At 34.4% G+C, this 23,441-nt stretch overlaps 1 protein-coding gene across 1 annotated transcript in view; it reads right to left on the bottom strand.

Annotated features, from left to right (window-relative positions):
- The window catches only part of LRRC7 (leucine rich repeat containing 7), a 586,898-nt gene that overhangs the window by 76,565 nt on the left and 486,892 nt on the right, over nucleotides 1–23,441 (bottom strand). Inside the window, exon 22 of the mRNA XM_033228849.1 lies at nucleotides 15,784–15,903. Within this exon, the coding sequence (XP_033084740.1) occupies nucleotides 15,784–15,903 (120 nt within the window). The remainder of the gene's footprint in view (nucleotides 1–15,783; nucleotides 15,904–23,441) is intronic.

Raw genomic sequence — 23,441 nt, 5'->3', positions numbered from 1 at the left:
ATTAAGCAAAGCTTGTATAAAACTTAGAAGCTTAAAACTGCACTTATATGCTGATGAAGATATCCAGGAGATTTAAATAAGTGGAGAGACAGACTATACTTATGGAATGAAAGACTTAAAAACTAAAGATTCTCTCCAAATTGATATACCAGTTTAATTCTTATCAAAATTCTAGCAAGATTATATCTAAATACATATGATTATTCTAAAATTCAGAAAGGCATTGAATCTAGAATAGCTAAAACAACTTTGAAAAAGAAGTATAGAGTGAGAGGAATCAGTCTATCTATTTTGAAGTTTATTAGAGTTGTAATCAAGAAAGATCATGTGTTACTGTATTTGCAGAGGAATAGACACATAGACTAATGAAATAGAGCAGAGAACTGATAAATAGATCAACAAAAAAATGTCCAAATGATTTGAGACAAAGATGCAAAAGCAATTTAATGTAGGAAAGAATCTTTGCAACAGATGATGCTGGCCCAGTTTGACAGCCACAAGCACAATAAATGAACTTTGACTTATGTCTTATATCTTATATCAAAATTAACCCAAAATAGATCACAGACTTAAATGTTAAATGCTAAGAGAATGAAAAAAAGTCAAGCTACAGAGTTGGAGAAAATATTTGTAAATCATGTATCTGATAAAGGATAGTACCTAGAATATATGAAGAACTCTCAAGCTCAACAGTAAAAAGCTAAACAATCCATTTAGAACATGGACAAAAGATACGAAGAGACATTTTACCAAACAGGATATTCAGAGGGAGGCAAATAAGTACATAAAAAGATGTTCAACATTATTTGTCATTACGGAAATTCAAATTAAAACCACAATATTTGCATAATTCACCTCATAATCTGAGTTAATTTTCATTAAGTGTATATATCACTACATATCTAACAGAATGACTAAGACAAAACACAGTGCCAACACCAAATGCAGGAGATGATGAGGAAAAACTAAATTACTCACATATTGCTGCTGGCAATGTCAAATGGTAGAGCCACTCTGGAAAAATGTTTGGTAGTTTCTTTACAAACTGAACATGCAAGTACCATATGATCCAGCAGTTGTATTCCTGGGCATTCATCCCAGAGACTTATGAAGACAGTTTCACACAAAAAGGTGCACACAGATGTTTATAGCAACTTTCTTCATAGTAGCCAAAGATGAAAATAACCCAGATATCCTTCCATGGGTAAATGATAGACAAACTGTGATATATCCATACCATGGAATACTACTTGGCAATAAAAAGGAAAGAACTATTGACACATACATAGAATACACAACCTGACTAAGTCTCCAGAGAAGTATGCCGGGAAAGCCAATCCCAAAACGTTACATACATACAGACGCCATTTATACAGCATTCTTGAAATGGCAAAATTAAAGAAATGAAGGGGATTACAGAAATGCCAGGAGTTAATTAAAAACTAATTATACACACAGTACAGATAACATAGTCTTTGGAGTCAAATGAACCTGAGTTTTATTCCTTGCTTTATCACTTTTTAGTTATGCAATCTTATGCAAGGTATCTAAGATTTCTGCTTACCAGATGAAAATGCAGATATAATAATTAGTGCTTAAGAGAATATTGTGAAGATTAAAGAAGATAATGTAATACACTGAGTGTATTGCTTGGGATATAGCACTCTAGTGGCAATGAGAACAAAAAGTTCTTATCTGCAGTGCAAAGAGTGAAGGTCTAACTGTCTGGCTACAGCAATAAATAACCACTGGAAAAAACTGATTTTAAACCTGTTGTAATTAATCAATAACAACTTGCTTTAGAAACTGCACTTGAAAGTCAACCAGTCAGCAACAGTCTGACTCAAGTAACCACGCTTCTCCTAGTGAAAGTTTTGCCAACTATTCTTAAATATTCTAACTTCTGAAAATCCACCAATCACTGAACTCCTTGCTTCCTCAAATCCTATTTAGCTCAGAGAGGTTGTACCTTCCAAGTTATTTGTATGCAAGCAGTAAATTATGCATTTTGTTTCAGATGTTGAGACGTGGCCTCTTTTATGGATGGGGACAGAATATATAACAACTACCTAAATACATTCTGCCATAAGTCAAGATGATACTACTTACTCTGCACTATTAACATGACTAATATTTTAGGTTGCTGTGATTCATCTTTGTTTTTTCACCCCTAGATATCTCCATCCCCATCACTGTAGATGTTTTTAATACAACCATCTAGGTAAAGAGAGGAGTCGGTATTCATGGATAACTAATTCAAAGAGATGATAACTCATGACTTTGGTCTCATTAACAACGTATTGTTAGGAACAAAGCTAAATGAAAGTTAGCTTATCCATAATTCACATAGATTTATATCCAAAATAATAAATATTATAATAGCTACCATTAATTAAACACTTATATAACAGGCACTGTGGTAAGTATTTTACATCATAATCATGGTTAATTTTCAAAGCCACTTGATAAGATAAGCATCATTGTCTTTTCTTCTTAGATGGGAAAACTGAGAAGCAAAGTTTAATATGCTCAAGGGCCAATAAAGACAAAGTTAAGGTGAACATTTCTCCTGAACTTTCGCTTAAAAGAAAACAGAAGACAAGATCTTAGTAAGAACTAAGAAAAAAAGCTGAGTTTTTTTTTTTTATTACAGTTTACTACATAGTTTAGTGTATCACCTATGCAAGGTATCCTGTATTAGTGTAATTATCATTTTGCTGGATGTGTCAATATTCAGTGCAGTTGTATCACTTTCACAGGTAGTTTTGGTGACAGGAGTCAGGTTATTTTGTGGAAAACAGTGACAGCATCAACCAAGAAGCATTGACAGAAATCACAGGGAATATACTCAAGAAGTCTGATGTACTATGTTATTGAGAAACAAAATTAACAAAATGAACTAAATTCAATATGAAGAAGAGGCCTCTAGTGCTTAAGAGACCTTTTAAAGTTTAAATTGTGCTTAGTCCTCCTGATTCTTTTTGTTCTGAGATTCACAAAGGTCAATAAAGAACTTGTAAATGTCTCAGATTAAAGAACATGAAGGTTTGGAAAACAGATGCATTTCAAAATCTCTAAACATTCTGATTTGCATAGACCAATAAAAACAAATTGAAGATGACTCAAAAATTATTTTAAAAATGTGACTAGCGCTTGAGTTTCTCTCTTTTGAAAATGTAACAACAAAAAAATACCAAGCTATGCCAAAAAGTACTAGTTACATATCAAATATATTCCTGGTGTTGAGGTTATTTAATATTTCAATGGGCTATGCTATAATGTTTTTAATTTTTTTTTTGTTGGGTGGGGTGTGTGGGATAAAATATACGAGGGGAATAATTAGTGGGTAGAGTAGGCTGTATACCCAGACAACACTGGATTCCAATCCTTATCTCTCAGTTTCATACACCTAACTCCGCACCCCATAAAGTTGTGAAGATGATATGAGAGTGTTTTGCATGTTAAGCGTCTTAGTACAGTGCCTACTGTATGTACTGTAGATATTCTTTTTCTGATTATAACAACCTATTAAGCTGAATCTTTTCATCCTGTTTTACTTGTATTTAGGCCAGCGTGATGCCAAAATCTATGTTCTTCCATGTCAGTGTCAGAAGACAAACTTGCACAAATATATGGAAGGAAGCTCTGCAGCTTAAAATAAAGGGGGCAGGAAGATGTTCCTTCTCCTGTCCTGGGGTTTTGGTGACATTTCATTCTGGTGGCACACTGCAGTATTTTTAGAGGGCACTCAAAATACTTGCTTATCTTGAATTTTTTTGGAGTCAGATACTGGTAATATAAGTGTCTCCAATGACAGATAAAAAATGAGGTGGTAGGACCTTTCACTTCAGTATAAGTGTCTTAGCATAGCAGCTGGCTGATATACAAAGGCAGTCATCTTTGGCCTATTGAATCTCTATAAGTACATTCTCCTGTGATTAAATGTCAACCAACAAAACATAGCTATGGATTTAGGAAATTATTAACCAAAATTAAAAAACAATGGAGCATCCTTAGTAGCTGAATGATGAAACTGAGGATGAGTCTACACTTTTCAACCTATGATTTGTTTTGCGATGATGCTGACGTATATTCCCAAAATGGAAGATGTTAACAATAACGATAAAAGTTTGACAACAATTTATTTCACCCTTAAGATTTCTAAGAACCTACAGCTAGTAGAGTAAGTCAGATAAAGACCAAGTGGCAAGAAATGGAATCTTATAATTTTGATATCTCTGTCTGGCAACTATCCTTGATCTCTGCCAGTTGTCATGTTATGTAGAACTTCAAGTTCTACATAACATTCAACCAGGAACATTTTTATGGCACTGGATTAATTCCACATTTTTTGCTTTTAGATTTCTCCCCAAAGACAGCTTAAATGCTATTGAGTTATCTCAATTTTCTGGAGAACAGTCATTTGTTTTAAGGAACATCTATGTTAAATATTGATGGAGGAAGTACTTTAATCTGCCAGTTTTTCTATTGCTTTAATCTGTGGCAAGTTTATTTCCTACCTCTGACTTAACAGCTTTTTGACAGACATTTTTGGGGTTTACACTTTTATTAAGGAAATAATTTAGAGTGAGACTGGGTGAGAACAATCCCCAATTTTGTGACGGTGATGTCCTTCAATACTGCAGACAGCTGTATTGTTGCACTGGTATTAGGAAATAAAGGTATGCTTTGTGAGTTAAAGAATAATGTTGTCTTGAGAAAAATCCAATACAAAAGTGACTGTAAATCAAACAATATTTTATTCAGCTGTCATTTTTGCTTTCAGTTAGAGATTTTTTTCCATTCACATTTTCACAACCTCCTATCCCCACTATTTCTGAGAACAAGTCTAATAACAATAGAAATAGAATGAGCTTTAAAAACACCCATCAATTAAATAATACTAAAATCAATCAATTAGAAATATATTATCCTTGCTCTTCAGATTAACAAAATAAATAATTGAAGTGGATCGTTAAATAAATTGTTTTACTAATTTCTTCAAATCCTTTTTCCTGATTCAACTGCTATTATTAAGTCATGGAGCTGCCTCTGAAAGGTCTCATTTTCATGGAATTTCTGATTTCCTCCAGGTCATGTACTTTGGTTTATTTGGCATTGGCTAATAATTATTAACAAGCAAGTCTACAAATAAATGTATATACCATCTCTATCTTATATCAATAATTTGCAGTTGCGGGGACAGTGACTCTAATTGGACGCGTTTAGTCTTATTTTCCCAAGTATAGCAAAAGGCATGGCTCTACTGATTTTCTGGAAAAAAATAACATGGTAATATATAAATTAAGATATGTTTCAAAAGAGTACCTGGAATTCATCTGAATGAGATTACTGGCAAAGTTATGTAAAAGGAGTGCAACTTGATTTGAGCCTGCAGATATTCATATAATTGTTCTTTGGATTGTTCTGCACAATGTAATTTTTACAACCTCAACAGTGCATTTTTATTTGGTTCCAGAGCAATAACTAATGTTACCGCCATAAAGACCATACTGAACTTAGTAGGGATGCAGGCATACATTCGATAGGCAGGGGAAGTAAAGGGGTGTCTTAATATATTACTAATATATCATTAATATAAGCATCAGAAATCTCAAAAGCCTCCTATTGGTGTTTGGTGGGTGCCTAACAATGTTGTCAATAACTGACCACTAATCAAAGGTTCTATAAGGTATAATTTTCATCTACCTACCTCTCCTTCTCCTAACCTGTCCTAACTTGGAGGATATTTGTGTGACAGTGGTTGACTGCCTCTCAGGTGACCGGTATGATTGTAACTACTACTTAAAAGTTCCTTTTCAACCAGAGGTGAAATTAAAGAGTAGGTACTTATTAGCCACACAAATAATTCAGTTCTAGGTTATTTCTAGATACCAAAACTCCAAGGAAAGTAGGGTTGTATTTCTGCAGATCTAAAGAGTCATTTTCATAGTTTCACTGGAGATGAAGGCTCTTTTTATTTGGATACATTTGGTATCTTCCCACTTTTCCACTTTTTTATGTCCTGAAAAAAATGGCTTTTGGTCAGGAGAAAAACTGCATAATTTCTGTTTAAGAAATGTCTCTCCAGGGGCTACAGATTGTGCTAAACATTTTTTAAATTAAAAATTATAATTACATGATTTAATCAATCTGGCCTTTCACTGAACTCATTTCTTTTTCTGGGCAGAGCTTACCGATAGTGAATGCATTTGGCCGCTGTCTCTTGAAGCTACTTTTCCTCAGCAGCCTCAGCAGAATATGTTGTTACCACAGGTACCAATGCAGTCTTTACACTGCTTGATACAAAGTCCTAAGTGACCTCACCAAAAGGAGGGTAGGGGAAGAAGATGAGGGAAAAGAGAATCTCCACCTACCTACTGACTCAAAAGATCCCTTTTCCTAGCATTTAGAAAGCTGTTTGGAATTGAGAATGACTCTCTGTAAGGAACTCCAATTTGTTTCTGAGTTTTAGTGACTGCCTAGTCTACCAGAAACAACATTTACTCTGATCAGTGAAAAATGTGTTACTGTCGGAGGAGAAAAACGAGGCTTGGGAAAGAGAAACAGGAAAGAGAAGTCTCGTGATTGAGACTGGTATTACTCCCAGTGATGGAGAAGATTGTTCTCATTTGCTTATGGACCAATGAAGTAAAGACATTACTCCTGGGGGTTCTTCACTGTTAACAACATGCATTTCTTTGGGAGGGAAAAAATACAAAGCCTAAGGCAAAAAACAATTCTATTTGACATATTTGCTTCTGTACAAAAGGAGAATTTAGTTACAGCATTGACAATCACTCAGGTTTTAGAATCATTTTTCAGTTTCAATTTTACTCTAAACCAGAACAGATATTCTTGACTTTGAGGTTAACGGAAATAAGAAACAATTCTATTTCCGCATCTCTTATATGTAATGTTTACCTGGGTGATTTTTGTATCTGCTTCTTCCACATCTTGACTTGCTTGCTTACAGCCTCATGATCTACTCTACTTTCTGCCATCTATTTTTTCCCCAATATTTAAATCCTCATCTCTCTTTCTCATCTATTTCAGACTTTTTTCTATTTCTATGCAAATAAGCTACATTCTCCCCAACTTTTGATGTAAGGGACCTCAACAGCACAATGCCTAGTCTCAGTTAAATTACAAAAGCCAAAAATTATAGTTACTTTTATTCCAGTTCTACATACACAGAGTACTGATAACAATATTTCTTTTCAGTGGAAAACAATTTCAATAAATTTACTTTTCAGTGACTGTAATTTAACAATTAGCTTTTTTTGGGGGGGAGGGAGGAATGGAGTTTTGCTCTTGTCACCCAGGCTGGAGTGCAGTGGTATGATCTCAGCTCACTGCAACCTCCCCTTCCTGGGTTCAAGTGATTCTCATGCCTCATCCTCCCCAGTAGCTGGGACTACAGTGCATACCACCATACCTGGCTAATTTTTTGACATTTTTAAAGTAGAGATGGAGTTTTGCCATGTTGGCCAGGCTGGTCTCAAACTCCTGGCCTCAAGTGATCCGCCTGCCTCGGCCTCCCAAAGTGCTAAGTGCTGGGAATACAGGTGTGAGCCACCACAACTGGTCATGATTATCTATTTTACATATTTATAAAATAATAAAATGCATTTCTTTAAATTTCTAGATATATAGGTTAAGGTGATTTTTCTTAAGTTGTACTTTTAAATATCTTTTAAATAAGTTGTACTTATGTTAAATTACATTGGTTTATTCTGGTCTTCTGAAAAGTTTTTATAATAGACTGACTTATATTACCAAGTAAAATCCCAGTAGAAATTTGATCCAGTTTGGGAAGAATCAATATTGTGAAAATTGCCATACTGCCCAAGGTAATTTATAGATTCAATGCCATTCCCATTAAGCTACCAATGACTTTCTTCACAGAATTGGAAAAAACTGCCTTAAAGTTCATATGGAACCAAAAAGACCCCGCATTGCCAAGATAATCCTAAGCCAAACGAACAAAGCTGGAGGCATCACGCTACCTGACTTCAAACTATACTACAAGGCTACAGTAACCAAAACAGCATGGTACTGGTATCAAAATAGAGATATAGACCAATGGAACAGAACAGAGTCCTCAGAAATAATATCACACATCTACAGCCATCTAATCTTTGACAAACCTGACAAAAACAAGAAATGAGGAAAGGATTCCCTATTTAATAAATGGTGCTGGGAAAATTGGCTAGCCATAAGTAGAATGCTGAAACTGGATCCTTTCCTTACTCCTTATATGAAAATTAATTCAAGATGGATTAGAGACTTAAATGTTAGGCCTAAAACCATAAAAACCCTAGAAGAAAACTTAGGTAATACCATTCAGGACATAGGCATGGGTAAGGACTTCATGTCTAAAACACCAAAAGCAAAGGCAACAGAAGCCAAAATTGACAAATGGGATCTAATTAAACTAAAGAGCTTCTGCACAGCAAAAGAAACTACCATCAGAGTTAACAGGCAACCTACAGAATGGGAGAACATTTTTGCAATCTACTCATCTGACAAAGGGCTAATATCCAGAACCTACAAAGAACTCAAATAAATTTACAAGAAAAAAAACAAACAACCCCATCAAAAAGTGGGCAAAGGATATGAACAGACATTTCTCAAAACAAGACATGCATACAGCCAACAGGCACATGAAAAAATGCTCATCATCACTGCCCATCAGAGAAATGCAAATCAAAACCACAATGAGATACCATCTCACACCAGTTGGAATGACAATCATTAAAAAGTCAGGAAACAACAGGTGCTGGAGAGGATGTGGAGAAATAGGAACACTTTTACACTGTTGGTGGGATTGTAAACTAGTTCAACCATTGTGGAAAACAGTGTGGCGATTCCTCAAGGATATAGAACTAGAAATACCATTTGACCCAGCCATCCCATTACTGGGTATATACCCAAAGGATTATAAATCATGCTGCTATAAAGACACATGCACACGTATGTTTACTGCGGCACTATTCACAACAGCAAAGACTTGGAATCAATCAAATGTCCATCACTGACAGACTGGATTAAGAAAATGTGGCACATATACACCATGGAATACTATGTAGCCATAAAAAAGGACGAGTTCGTGTCCTTTGTAGGGACATGGATGCGGCTGGATACCATCATTCTCAGCAAACTATCGCAAGAACAGAAAACCAAACACCTCATGTTCTTACTCATAAGTGGGAATTGAACAATGAGATCATTTGGACTCTGGAAGGGGAACATCACATACCAGGGCCTATTGTTGGGAGAGGGGAGGGGGGAGGGATAGCATTAGGAGATATACCTAATGTAAATGTCGAGTTAATGGGTGCAGCACACCAACATGACACATGTATACATATGTAACAAACCTGCACGTTGTGCACATGTACCCTAGAACTTAAATAAAAAAAAAAAAAAGAAATTTGATCCAGTTATTTTAAAGCACAAATGATGATTTGGCCACATGGTTGACAGAAAAACAATTTATGATTTTCAAAAGATATTTTAGATCTTACCTTTCTAAATTTTTATAGAAAGAAACATTGAAATGTATTACATTAAAAAACATGACAAATGACACAATTAAAATAAGAAATGAATATTCCTCCTGATAAGCCTAATTAAAAAATCTTAAAAAACGTATTTTAGAAAAAGCAAAAATTACAATTTGGGGGTAGGGTGGGGTAAAGGAAGAATAAGAAGAACATGAAAATGACCACACACACACACACACACACACACACACACACACACTCTTCTAGTTTCTTCTTCTTCTGATAAATTCCTAGATATGTCTCAGAGATGACAATCCTGGCCATCCTGAAGTGCTTAATCTCTGAATTGATGTTGTAGATGTGAGAAAATCACAGGCAAGTTCAGCATAAGAGGTAAGTTTGTGAGCCAAGACTAATCAGCAAATTTTTAAAGCCTTCCTCTTCCTCTGAGTCCACTCTGATATTGACCCTTGTTAGCCATCTTTATTTCTCCAACTGCCAAGTCATTATGCACTTAACCTAGAACACTCAGGGAGGGAACAGACACTAAGGGTGGAAAGAGTCACTGATGCTAAAGGAGACCTTTGAATGCCTAGTCTTTTGTTACTAAAGAATTTTCAGATTTTAAAATGCTAGGATTTTATAGTTTCTTGGTTATCCATTCTAGAAGGGAAGTGTTTGGTTTCAATGGTTTTAATATGTCACTGTAGCCTTTTAGCTGCAATGTTTTTCTGCTCCATCATTCTAACATACCCTTGCAGATATTATCCTTTAATTTTACATTTTACAGATATTCAACGTGTTTAAGACTCCTAATCCTTTTAAAAGAGTATCATTTTAGAATTAGGGCAAAACAGCCTTGTCATCCCTACAGAGGATTTGACCAAATCAGAGTGCAATATCTGAATTTAAAATAACGTGTTTTTGCATTTATCTTTTATAATATCACTTTCATATTATTTTCTGTTACATATTGGAGGGAAATATAAAATGATAAGTTACCCATGTGAGCTTGGCAAGTAACCTAATCTCTGAGTATGAGTTTCTTCTTTAACAAAATAAATAGTGCTTACTTCATATAGTTGCTGTGAAAGTTAGATAAAGAAATACGTTAAAGCATTTAACACACTGCCTTATGTAAAAATTTAACACATGGAACCAAATATTGTGACTATAGTGACTGTGGCATAATCTGATAGACTGTAGGAGTAACAGAAGTGATGTAATAGGACTCTGAAATACAAACTCTCCTTCTGAAACCATGGTTGTTTTCAGCAATTGCAAAATTTTTAAACAGCAGTTCTTAAAGTATTCATATAATACTGCCTGGAATTTTGGGTGGGGGATTTACATAGCTATAAAATGTTCTTCTAGCAGTGAATCCTAAACTTTTAATACTAATAGACATCAAAATTTGAGATTTTGGGCCAGACACGGTGGCTTTCGCCTGTAATCCCAGCACTTTGGGAAGCTAAGGTAGGCAGATCACTTGAGGTCAGGAGTTTGAGACTAGGATGGCCAACATGGCAAAATTCTGTCTCTACTAAAAATACAAAAATTAGCCAGGCATGGTGGTGAATGCCTGCAATCCCAGCTACTTGGGAGGGTGAGGCATGATAATCACTTGAACCCAGGACGGGGAGGCTGCAGTGAGCTGAGATCGTGCCACTGCACTCCAGCGTGGGCGACAGAGCAAGATTATGCAAAAAAAAAAAAAAAAAAAGAAAAGAAAAGAAAAAAAATTGTGAGTCCGAGTCTGGGACTGCATAGCAAGAAAGGAATAACATCTACCACCTAATTATACTCCATCAAAAAAAAAAAAAAAAAAAAAGACAGCATTTAACACTCTTAACATTTTTCCATCACTTTATAACTCTCAGGTGCATAGGACAGAAGCAAAATTCTGAGAAATAAACACTTTTTGTCCAATTACTTTATGTGTCTAAGTTTTGGATCCACAGCTTGGAAGATACCCATATTTGTTCTCTATAGCGCTTGAAGTGCTGGCTGGCATGGCCATGAGTAACCAAAAATCTATGATAGCCATAACAGAGAGCCACAAGTTCAGTCAAAGACTTTCCATAATTCCCCCCAAATCCCTACAGTATTACTGTGTTTTCTGATGGCTTAGTTGGAGAGACAAGATTAAAAAAAAAATCTACAGAGGCTTGGAGAAATAGACTCAAATCAGACACTGGCTAAGAATTCTTCACCACTTATTCTCCTTTGATTCCCCATTCAATTTATAATTCACTTTCTATCTTTCCATTCCCATTATGTCTAGCCTAACTACTCACTCCATAACAACTGCAAAAATAATATTAACTTTTAAAAATGTCATTGTAGAGTCAAAAAGAAACCCCATAACTAATAGTACAATTATCACATCTATTTCAGCAAATTTTGCAGCCCAGGCTAATACTTCCATGACCATTTTTCTTTCCTTAGGTTGATTCTCACTGAATATTAACTTGACTATTCAACTAATATATAATATATAATATAAACTAAATTTGAATATTTAAAGTGGTCCTTATTCTCTCTACTCTGAGAGGTGATAGGTGGACATATCTATTTATAGGTTCAGGAATCTCAGATTTTAGGCAAAATTGCTATAATATGGGATAATCAGAACCTGCTTATCATAATAGTAGGAAGAAGACACAGTACATTTAGTACATTACTTCTTTCTTGAGTTTTATAGGTTTCTTTACTTACCCTTTAATGTAGATTCCTATGGATTCCACACCATCATTTAAGCAAACTGCTTTTGCTGATATCACCAATGACCTCTTTGTTGCTAAATCCAAGGAGCCTTTAGTCATACTTATCTTGCTTGACTTTTTTGTGCATCATTTGACAGTTGACCACTCCCTCCTTAAAACATTTTTTCCCTCACTGTTTCCAAGGTGCCACTTTCCCTTGTTTTTCCTTTTACATGTTTCTTAGCGGTCATTGAAATTGAGAGCCCTGTCTACTCTACTCCAACTGATCAGCCAAAGCCAATCATAAAACTCCATTTCTTTTTCTAGGATGGGAAGTCCTTAGCTATTTTGGGTCAGTGAGATGTAAGATGAGGCTTGTTGAAAGACTCGAGGAAGAAAGGTTTTGCACATAAGAGACAGCTACTGGAAGCTTGCTTCTCTCTCTGGATTTGAAACAGGAAGCTCATATTACCAATCATCATTGGTAGTAGTCTTATAATTACGAGAGAAACCAATTTTAGGATAGAGCCAACAGTGTGGTGGCAGAGCGGAATGGGAAAATAAATCCCTAAGTATTTAATAAGGGAGAATAAAGTACTAAAGTTGAGGCATAGTGCAAATGTCAACTACTTCTCATGTTTAGTGAAGTGCTTCCTTGAAGTTCAACAATGTTTCCCTTGAATTTTCTACAGCTTGCAGTAAAATCACTGTATTGATCCCATCTTTGATTATTTCTTTTCTGCCTATTTTTCCTATGTACTGTACATCTCTTAAATGTTGGTGTTCCATGGAGTTCTGTGTCACCCTTCTGCCTCATTCATGGCTCAATAACACATATTCTGATGATTCCTAAATTTGTATCTCCAGCTAAGATTTCTCTACTGAACTTAGGATAAATATATCCAAACATCCACTGAACATTTCCACTTGGATGCCTTAAAACTACCTCAAATCAACACGTAAAAACCTAAACTCTTCTCTCTTCCTCCACTTCCACCTATTACTCTTTCTGTATTTCCCATCTTAGTGAATGGAACATCATCACTCGCCTGACCAAATTAGAAGCTTGGGTATCAACCTTGGAACTTTTATCTATCTCTATGCCCTATGTCCAATCACAAGATTGTTTTGACTCTAACATTTATCATGATATTGGATCTATGAATTTGTTATGGTTTGGCTCTGTGTCCCCACCCAAATGTCATGTCGAATTGTAATCCCCATGTGTTGAAGGAGGGACCTGATGGGAGGTGTTTGAATCATGGCAGTGGACTTTCCTCTTGCTCTTCTTGTGATGGAGTTCTTATGAGATCTGTTTGTTTAAAGGTATATAGCACTTCCCCCTTCTCACTTTCTGTCCTACAATCATGTGAAGACATGCTTGCTTCCCCTTTGCCTTCCACTATGATTGTGTTTCCTGAGGCCTTCCTAGCTATGCCTCCTATACAGCCTGAGGAACTGTGAGTCAATTAAATCTCTTTTCTGTATAAATTACCCAGTCTCAGGTAGTTCTTTATAGCAATGTGAGAATGGACTAGTACAGCATTTCTTTCCCTCATCCATTGTTTCCATTTACTTTCACCTGAATTACTATAGAATCTTAACTAGTTCTATTGCCTCCAGTCTTTCTCCTCGCTAATTCATTCTCTGAAAAGCTGTCAGAGGGCTCTTTAAATAAAAATTTGATCATGTCCTTTCTCTGTTTAAAACACTTTATATTCCTGTTCTCATTTCCCACAGGATAAATCCCAGCATCATCTGGCTTCTGCGTATCCCTCTAGCCTTATTTGACACCACTGCTCTTAGTTTCCTCACTAAACAGGTACCCTTTCCAGGTGCTGTCATAGCCCTGTATCCCATCTCCTTAGCATTAACCACATCATATTATATTTACCTATGGTGCTGAATATTACCCAATAGTCAAATTAATAACATGCATAAAATAAATGCCTGTAAATCAGTGGCATTACCAAATATTTTGGATAAAATAAAATTTGATATTTAATGCATTTTTTGAAAGCACTGAAGTAGTCATCAAGGGAAAAATCACTTAGGTTACAAAGAATGTAAGTACGTAATACATATGTAGGTTACAAAGCACAATTATAAAATGAACACTCATGAGCTTAAAAAGTAGAGTGTAAAGAACCATAATTCAATTTCAGAATTAGAATAGTTCCAACGATAATATCTACTTTCTCCCTGATTCCATCCCCTACCTTACCTTTAGAGATAACTACAGTTCTAAATACTATATTTGCCATTTACTTATAACAATAGGTTTCTTATGTACTTATGCCTAAATAATATATTTTGAGTTTTGCTTGTTTTGGGATTTGTAAATATAGTATTACATATTTATGCCATCTCCTGAAACATTTTTCCATTCAAATTATGTTTCTAAAGTTAACACACATTATTGTAATTATAGTTTACTAATTTTCATTGCTTTGAAATATTCCTTTGTGTGATTAACATAATTTATTTACATACTCTCCTGGTGGTAAACATTTGTTTTTTTCCAGTTTTCTGGTATTGGAAACATTTCATGTACTCTGAATGACATGTATGATAATTTTTTCACTTTAATACCTTAAGAGGAGAATTGATAGAATGTAGAGTATGTGCATATTCAGCTTTGCAGGAAAATTTGTAACCAAGGTGATGGTGTTTCATATTCCCATAAGAAGTCTAAAAGAGTTTCCACTGCTCTTATACCTACAAACAACTGTATTTTTCAGATTTCTTAATTTTTGCCAGTCTAGTAAATGTAAATGGCATCTCTTTTGCATTTTCCTGATTGATAAAAAGGTTCAGTTTTGTTTTAGTATTTATTTACCCACCTGATTCCCCTTGTATTTTGCCAGTTTAAAAAACTGTGTTGTATGTCTTCATTACTGATTTGTAAGGGCTTTAAAAAATATATTTTAAAATACAAATTCTCTCTTCTCTCATATATGTAGCAAGTATCTTATCCCAAGTTGTGGCTTTCTTTTCATTCCTGCTGTGGTAATCTGTTATGTAATATTATAATTACCTCCTTATCACTCAGCACACCTTACTAGATAAAAAGGCTCTTGAGGTAAGAAACTGTGTTTTTTTCATTTTTGTTTCCTCAATATCTAGCAAGTACTCCACACATAGCAATGTACATATAGTTGTTCACTAAACATTTGCTGAATCAATTGTCATAACTTTAGAAATAGTGAATCAAATTTTGTTTTATGCAAACTGGTTACAACACACTGTTAAAGCCAAGAGAGTCAAAAGTATATCACATATCATTCTATATGTGCACTTCAAAGGTGAGTGGTAAGAGGTAAGAGTATCTGTAGAGAGGTTGCAGGACCTTGTTTATAAACATTTATTACCAACTTTGAACAGTTGGCAGTGTTCCTTTTCCATTCTTTTCAGTGTACTTACAGTCAACCAGACTCCTATAGTAGGATATTATTTACCTTAAAGTTATCACAAACTTAGAAATGATGATAAGACACAAAATATTGATTATATATTGCAGTAGATTGTGCAAGGTTCATGGTTTGTATCATTAATTAAAAATTGGTTACCTTTTTAGTAATGGTGTCTGGAGGTACATCCCGCCTCCCAAGTGGATAAGGATTCCATTGGCCACTAGGAGATACATCTTCTTGTCCATTGTCTAAAATGTTGCTTTGCTGGGACGGGGTCTATTGCAAAAATGGTATGGCATTCTTTAGTGATGTAGTAGAAGTTTACCATGGTTTTCTGAAAAGAGTCCCTAATGATCATGGTAAAATTAATTTTGTTTAATTGCAGAAAAACATACATCCTGAACTGGAAATATTATATACTATCTACTGGGTAAGAACTGTAAATGGAAAGCTTTTTGGAAGCAATTAAAAATGCAATTAAATAACCATCTTAGAGTTGTTCACTGAATTTTAAGGAAAAATTTAGATTATTTACAGTACTTGAATAAAAATAATCAGAATAAAATTAACCAATTGTTACAATTGTTAAAAACCACAGCACTTAAAACTTGCTTAATTTTAGTATAATCTCACCATTTAGAATAGAAATTGAAACCATATAATATATAGAATGTAAGTTCTAATATTCCTAGTCATAACCTAAAATAAATTTTATAAGGTTGTATTAATTCTGGGAGAATATGCCTTGCACTAAACCCAAATAGTGCTAACACTGGCATAGTGCAAGATTTATGGTACTATGGCCTTATCAACAAATAGCTTTGGGGAGGCATCAAAAATATGCTATTAAAAATGTGCTATTAGAATCGTAGTGTAAGTAAATCATGACTGTTTTGATTATCAAATTTATTTATTTACATAAATGATATATATTAAAGTTTAAACTCTTCATAAATATTTCATTTTGGCTGATTTCTTGCTTATTAACAAATACTAATACCTGCCCGTCTTTATTTTGGGTGATTTCATATTCTAACCTGGGTAACAGCAAGCAATCATATACCATCAGAAAGCCTCCAGTTGAGGGAGTATAATGGTATATTTACATATATTTTCATAAAGGTTCCTTCCTTCCCTAGTGTGTAGGATACACAAGTACTGCTTGGTTTCCTGAGAGAATTCTTCTGTGGTTGACCTATGATACTCCAGTGTTTCCTATGCCATTTTCTGCACATGTTCTAAAGGATCCCTACTGATAAAGCTCAGCTAGAGAGTGTGCAGCTATACTTTGTGTAAGGAATTGTCCTCCTACCCTAGAAAGGGAGAACTGGGCTATTCTCATCATAACATGTTAAAAATGGGCTGTTTGCTAAGCTTCATCTGGTTACATTTAGTGGTCTTAGTTTGTTCTCCTCTGGAAAACAATGACAGAACCTCCTTACCTGCATTCTGACCACAAGTATTTTTTTAAAAGCATTATTTGGAAAAATTCTAAAATAGGATTTATTATGACATTAGATGAAGTCTTCCTAGTATCTAATGGATTTAATGAAAATTAACTCAGTTTTCTTCTTGTTCTTTGGTTATGTGAATTCTTTTTTCATAATCCTATCAAAAAGTATGAAAAAAAAAAAGAGAAAAAAGGGACTGAATTTGAGCTCCTGAGTTAGGAATGAATTGATGTGTGTTTATTTGAAAAATTCAATCTAGACAACATGTTTAAAGTATGTGTTACTTCAAAATAAGCAGGTGGCTATTCAATGACTATCTGTTTTCCAGCATTGCTTTTCTAGTTTTACCTTTTCCAGATTAATATGTTTGCATGTGCCCATACACATTTTTTTCTAGATATGAAAATATGGTAAATAAAAATTAAAATTAAGATTTAAAACATAATTATTCAGGTTAAGCATTACTGGCCAGTGTTTTCTTTTTGAATTTTTAGTATTTGTCTTTTCTGACATAGTTTGTTTGCTAGTGAAGTGGGATAATTAATATGTTCATTTGGCCAGGTCTGTGCAATGTAGATTTTTAAGAAGTGGCCAGAATTTAACATAGGTTTCCTTTTTCTCCATATCCTCTCCATCTCTATCTGTGTTTCCTCCACCACACTTGCTTTGACTGCCCAGACATGGCTCCTAGTCACTGTTACAGAGAAACAGAATTACAAAATTCTTTTTGGTGTTAAAAAATGTGAAATCCTTTTAGTCAAAATTCTAACATAATGGTGTAGGTGCTTCACTAGTTTATAAATTAATCTATAAACTTTATTACAGGGGCCAAAAGGAACACAAACATGCAGACACATTAAAAAGAACTTTCACTAGGTAATAAAATTAAAGGAACTTCCTGAAAGCAACTTCCTTTTAAGGATGCTCTGGCCTTTTTGTTTTTCTTATATGAGACATTTTAGGGATGACTTAAGTCTGTAGAAATAGAAAGACCATTAAAAACAATTTATTGACATTTGGTGGTGGTGGTGGTGGTGGTGGTGGTGCAGATCAAAAAGAGAATTATGCAGTATGTGCACATTCTTTCCCAAAGGAGTATAGCTATTGTATATAAATTGAGTAGCTTAGCAGTTAAAATTCTATTAAAGGTTAAAAAAGCTACTGAAAAAATGTTACAAAAATGAAGCTATCACTGTTGAAATTTATTATTCCAGAGAAAATAATTGAACTGAGGTTCAGCTATTAATTCAATTATTTTTTGTACCACATTCTTTATATTTTCTTTGGATATTTTAAGGAGTAAGAATGAGTTTTATTTTCCTTATCATCTATAACTAAAGATAATAACATGGAAAATCATCACAATGCACTATTTCCTTAGCTTCTAAATTCTGCACGTCTTTAAATATTTCAAAATAATACAGAAAATAGCTGGTGTGATTTTGTGAAAAACTGGAAATCATATTTGATAAGACATGCAATAATGCTGAGTAGAAGTCTTGCTGAACAGATGCTATGCCCAGAGATGAGTGTAGGTATTTGTGGATTTAACATTTATAATTCTGACTGCTATGAATGATCACCAAGTGTCTACTTGATCAAGTAATTTCTAATTTTGCTGAGACATAAATGTGCATGCGTATGTATGCCTCTTTCTCTATATCTATATATGTCTGCACATTTGTATGAGTATGTGCATGCATGTGTGTTCCTATCTATATATATGTGTATAAACATATATATGTGTGTGCAGTAGTCACATAACTGAGTTAAATAAGCTTACGTGGTACAGCAGCTTTGCTAACTGATGGGTGTACAGTATGCTTGTGAAATTATACTTATTATTACAATTACATGAGAGTCGTATTAGAATTTGGCAATTTTCAAAGGTCTCAGGGCATATCCCTTAAGAATACAAGGATTTCTTTTGCTAAGTAATTGGCACATGGTTCATTAAGGACACTACCACAGATTCAAAACATCTGCAGTAAAAATTGTTAAAAACAGTCATCCCCAAAGTTTTTCCAGTGAAATTATTGTTATATTATTCATTTTCATAATATCTTTTGGAAGAAATAGGTATTACAAAAGTAAAAATATGCCAAACTTGGATCTAAATGATAGTGATATCATGGGCTTCAATCTGAAGGTGGTAATATAATGCCCAAGTAATTTTTAAACCAGAATTCCATTATAACGAAATTCCACATGAGTACTAAATTATTATTTTGGTAAATTTAGTCACTGTCTATAAGAATTTATTTCGATTTATAGGCTGAAAGCTTTTTTCATAATTAGAAAGGTAAGTGAATCTTTCTTGAGGGACAGGTAGCCAATAATAAATGCAGCAGAATCAATAGAAATTACAGGCATGAGCTGCCCTGAGGTGCAGCATAAATCTTGCTTTGCTTTCAGCAGAAAAAATGGCATTAAATAAGCCAATAAGCCTTGGCACTAGGGTGAATAAATGCATACCAAATGTTGGTACTATCTGATACTGAGTCATTTGCATATATACAGAAAGAAAGGACAGTAGACATTTAAAAATAGTTTAGGTGCAAATATTGCTATCTAAATTTCTCTAACTCAAAATCTAGTGAGGCAAGTATCAACTAAGTAATTTCAATCAACTTTAGTAAAACAGATAGTGAGGCTAATTTCTTCCAGGCAAAATTCTATGATAAGATAATTTATTACATATATTTCTATTATTTTAGCCTTCCCTCACCTGAAATTATAATTGATTTATATTAATGTCTAATTCAATAAGCCAATAAACAGTGGGTGCTATGGTATACTGTTATGGTGGTAGAAATTAAAAAATGAACAAGAGAAAATTATCAATGTCTCCATTATAGAAGAGACCACACTATTTATATTAGCAGCTGGCCACTTGTGGACATGGAAGTACAAAAGGCCAATGATTTCCTCCCCAGCCCTGCTTGTGTCTAGGGCTGCAGTAGCCTGGATGATTAATAAGTTATTTTCTTGGGTCCATAACCTTTAGCTTTTTATTGCTACCAAAAATAATTCTTGGTGATACTGAGTGCTCAGGAAATGTAAGTGGATTTGAAAGAGCACAAGGTAATTACTAGCATTCATTAAGCTCAGTTAACTAAGAAAGCACTAACCTGTAGCACACAGGGTATGATTGGGGTCATGATATGTTTTGGATTAGTCAATATATTCTACTTGTGTATTCTTTTCTCCATCCTATAATATCTACTTCTCTAGATTGTTTTGGAGGTGATGTGAGGTAATAATACATATGTAAGAGGTTTTTAATCTATGAGTCATGTTCTATGAAAATGTTAGGTTTTACAAACATTTGAGAAGGCATCATCATAGAGTAGAAAGAGTATGTATGTAGGCACCAGGCAGAAGCAGATTTAAATTCTACCTACTACTTGCTAAGTGCAGGAGTTACAACAGTGAAACAATGACAATACAGGTGAGCTATTTTGTGTGACACATGAGCCTCAATTTCCTCATCTACACAATCGAGATATGTCCTTTCAGTGTTTTATGGGTTGCAAGACAAAATATAGTTAAAGTACCTCATAGCACCAGGTACATAGCAGATTCTCAATAAATCTTTGTCTTTATTTTTCTCCCAGTGGAACTATGTATCCATTCTACCATTAATTTTAATGTTAAAAATGGTAGTTTGAACTGACATTTTACAATTTGTATTTCTCTATGATAACATAAAATTTCAAGGCAATAGCTAAGCTTAATTACAAATAAAACACATCCAAAGAAGCACATGGAACCATTAATAACATCATAGAAAGTTGCCTTATATGCTTTTTGGAAAGGCAGTAAATAAATGATAAATGAATAAATGAATGACTGAATGAATGAATAAAAAATAAATAGAATACTAATAATTCTGTAATTTAATAAAAGATTTATATGTTCTAAATGTTCTGGTTCCTAAGTATTACTAAATTATCTGGGAAATTAGCATTAGCATCTAAACAAATGAATATATTAAGGAAATTAAATTTATTAAACTAATTTTGTTATATTTGTTGGCATTGTCTTAATATCTTAAAGAGTTCTATAAAATTATAAAAGATGTAATTTACTCTTTATAGTATAGAAAGCCTGTATGTAGCTTGTAATCCATAAAAAATGTACCATACTTGATCTGACATGTAATAAATATGAAAAAATGGAAAATATTTAAAATACATTGCAAAATCTTGAAGAGGGTTCCCTTTTTGTTCATATAAATATTCACAATGTAAATAGTTTATCAAGTGTAGAGTTCTTCAAGCTTCATTCATAAATAATTATATCCTTTAATTAGTTTATTACAAATTTGTTTAAAGATTGCCTTGGTGCAGAACAGGAAATATAAAAAAGTTTATTCTTTCTCCTAGTTGCAAGAGGCAAGCCTTGGCAAACAGACAGGGTGGGGATACATGTTTCCTTCAGAGAGCACACCTGCACAATGGATACTACAACTCTGTTTCCAGTGCTTAACTTCCAACAGGTGAAAACATTAATTTAGATTCCTTAGGAAACTTCCTTCATTCTTTCTAGGACACCCCAGAGTCATTTGCCACAGTATCTAACTAGAGATAGCCAGTATTATCATTCAAGAATTTTATGAATAAAAGAGACAGCTCCAGAATTTCCACAGGAGAAGAAATAGTTATGTCAATTTTATTTAATGAAAATGTTTGTTTATAAATTAGTCTTACCCTACATTTTAGTGAAATTCTTACGGTTAATGAGTATTTAGGGGCTGCAAAGAAGTCTTAAGGATCTGAGACGGTAATTTTTATTATCTTAAGTAGAAAGACAAACACGTTATAACAGATTTTTATGCATTTCTAAATCAAAGTTAAGTAATTTTTGCCTATCTCCTCTCCTGGGGAGAAGGGTTCAGGGAGATTGAACCTCAATGATGGGACCTGTTAGCAATGGTCAGTGGAGCCCAGGAGGAATAAATGGTGAGACTGCATTTTAAAGAGAGGCTGATTCTACAGAGTGTGGCAGAAAAACCTAACAAATTTTCAAATGAAAGCTCTGTACAAGAGACGTATGAGGGTACAAAAGCGAAGGGACAGAGGCTTAGACTGGAATTCATGGGAGGAAGCAGAGCCCAGAGCTATTATTGCAGCCCATTAACTATCCAGTGCCTGATAAGGTTCCTGCATTGGTGACAGGTTGGGAAAGTTGTCCCATTCCTAAATGCTTGAAGTTTATAGGACTTAAAGTGGTAAGTTTTGGATCATAAAATCTCTTGGAGTAATGCATTACTCGCCCTGCCTATGTATCTTTTTCCTCCCTTGCCTTCTCTATTTTTCTTCTTTTTTTGGTGCAGATAGTAAATATTGATAATTTATTTTGAGGTGGAGTCTTTTCATACTTGAATGATTCTTGATTTGCAATTAATGTGGCTTCCAAAGAAAATTCATTTTGGTCACCTATGTGCTCAACTGAGGATTATTGAAAATCCCCAAATATAACTCTGCATTATTTCTTCTTAGAGCTCGCATGAGTCCATTCTCTAGGGTACCCCAAATGACATCAGAAAATTAATATGCTAACACAGTGATACCTAATTTATATCTGGAGAGTAATTTAGATGTTAGGAAACACTGTTTCAAGTGTATTGGCATTTTTCAGACACTGTATATATCTATATTGTCATACAGATTGATAAGTAAATATGGTCAAAAATTAAGCAAAACAGGGGCATCTTCACATGATATAACTTCAGGGGGGTTCAGGCAATAGCTTCCATCATACCAAGATCTCTTTAATTTGTTCACTGAATTTTGAAATTCCATTTTTTTAGTTTAAAGGTTTGATACGGTTTGGCTGTATTCCCACCCAACTATCACCTTGAATTGTAATAATCCATATGTGTCAAGGGCGGGGCCAAGTGGAGATAACTGAATCATGGGGGCAGTTTCCTCCATACTGTTCTCGTGGTAGTGAAGAAGTCTCATGAGATCTGATGGTTTTATAAATGGGAGTTCCCCTGCACAAGCTCTCTTGCCTGCTGCCATGTAAGATGTGACTTTGCTCCTCCTTTGCTTTCCACCATGATAGTGAGGCCTCCCTAGCCATGTGGAACTGTAAGTCAATTAAACCTCTTTCCTTTGTAAATTACCCAGTCTTGGGTATGTCTTTATTAGCAGTGTGACAGCAGACTAATACAAGGTTTGATTTCTATTTAATTGGCAAGCCCTATAAGAAAGGTGTGATATCTCATCCATTCCTTAATGCCATTAAGTTTCAAGGTCTTTTTGAAAACTGGTTTTGTTAGGGAAGAGGATGAGAGTCTTGGGCCTCTGAGAGGACATGAAAAATAGGTTCCATTAAAGTAGGAAATGAAGCAAA

This window comes from Trachypithecus francoisi, unplaced genomic scaffold (assembly GCF_009764315.1).
Source record: "Trachypithecus francoisi isolate TF-2019V2 unplaced genomic scaffold, Tfra_2.0 Lachesis_group12, whole genome shotgun sequence".
In the NCBI taxonomy this organism is placed as follows: Eukaryota; Metazoa; Chordata; class Mammalia; order Primates; family Cercopithecidae; genus Trachypithecus; species Trachypithecus francoisi.
This window is presented reverse-complemented; position numbering and strand designations above follow the sequence as displayed.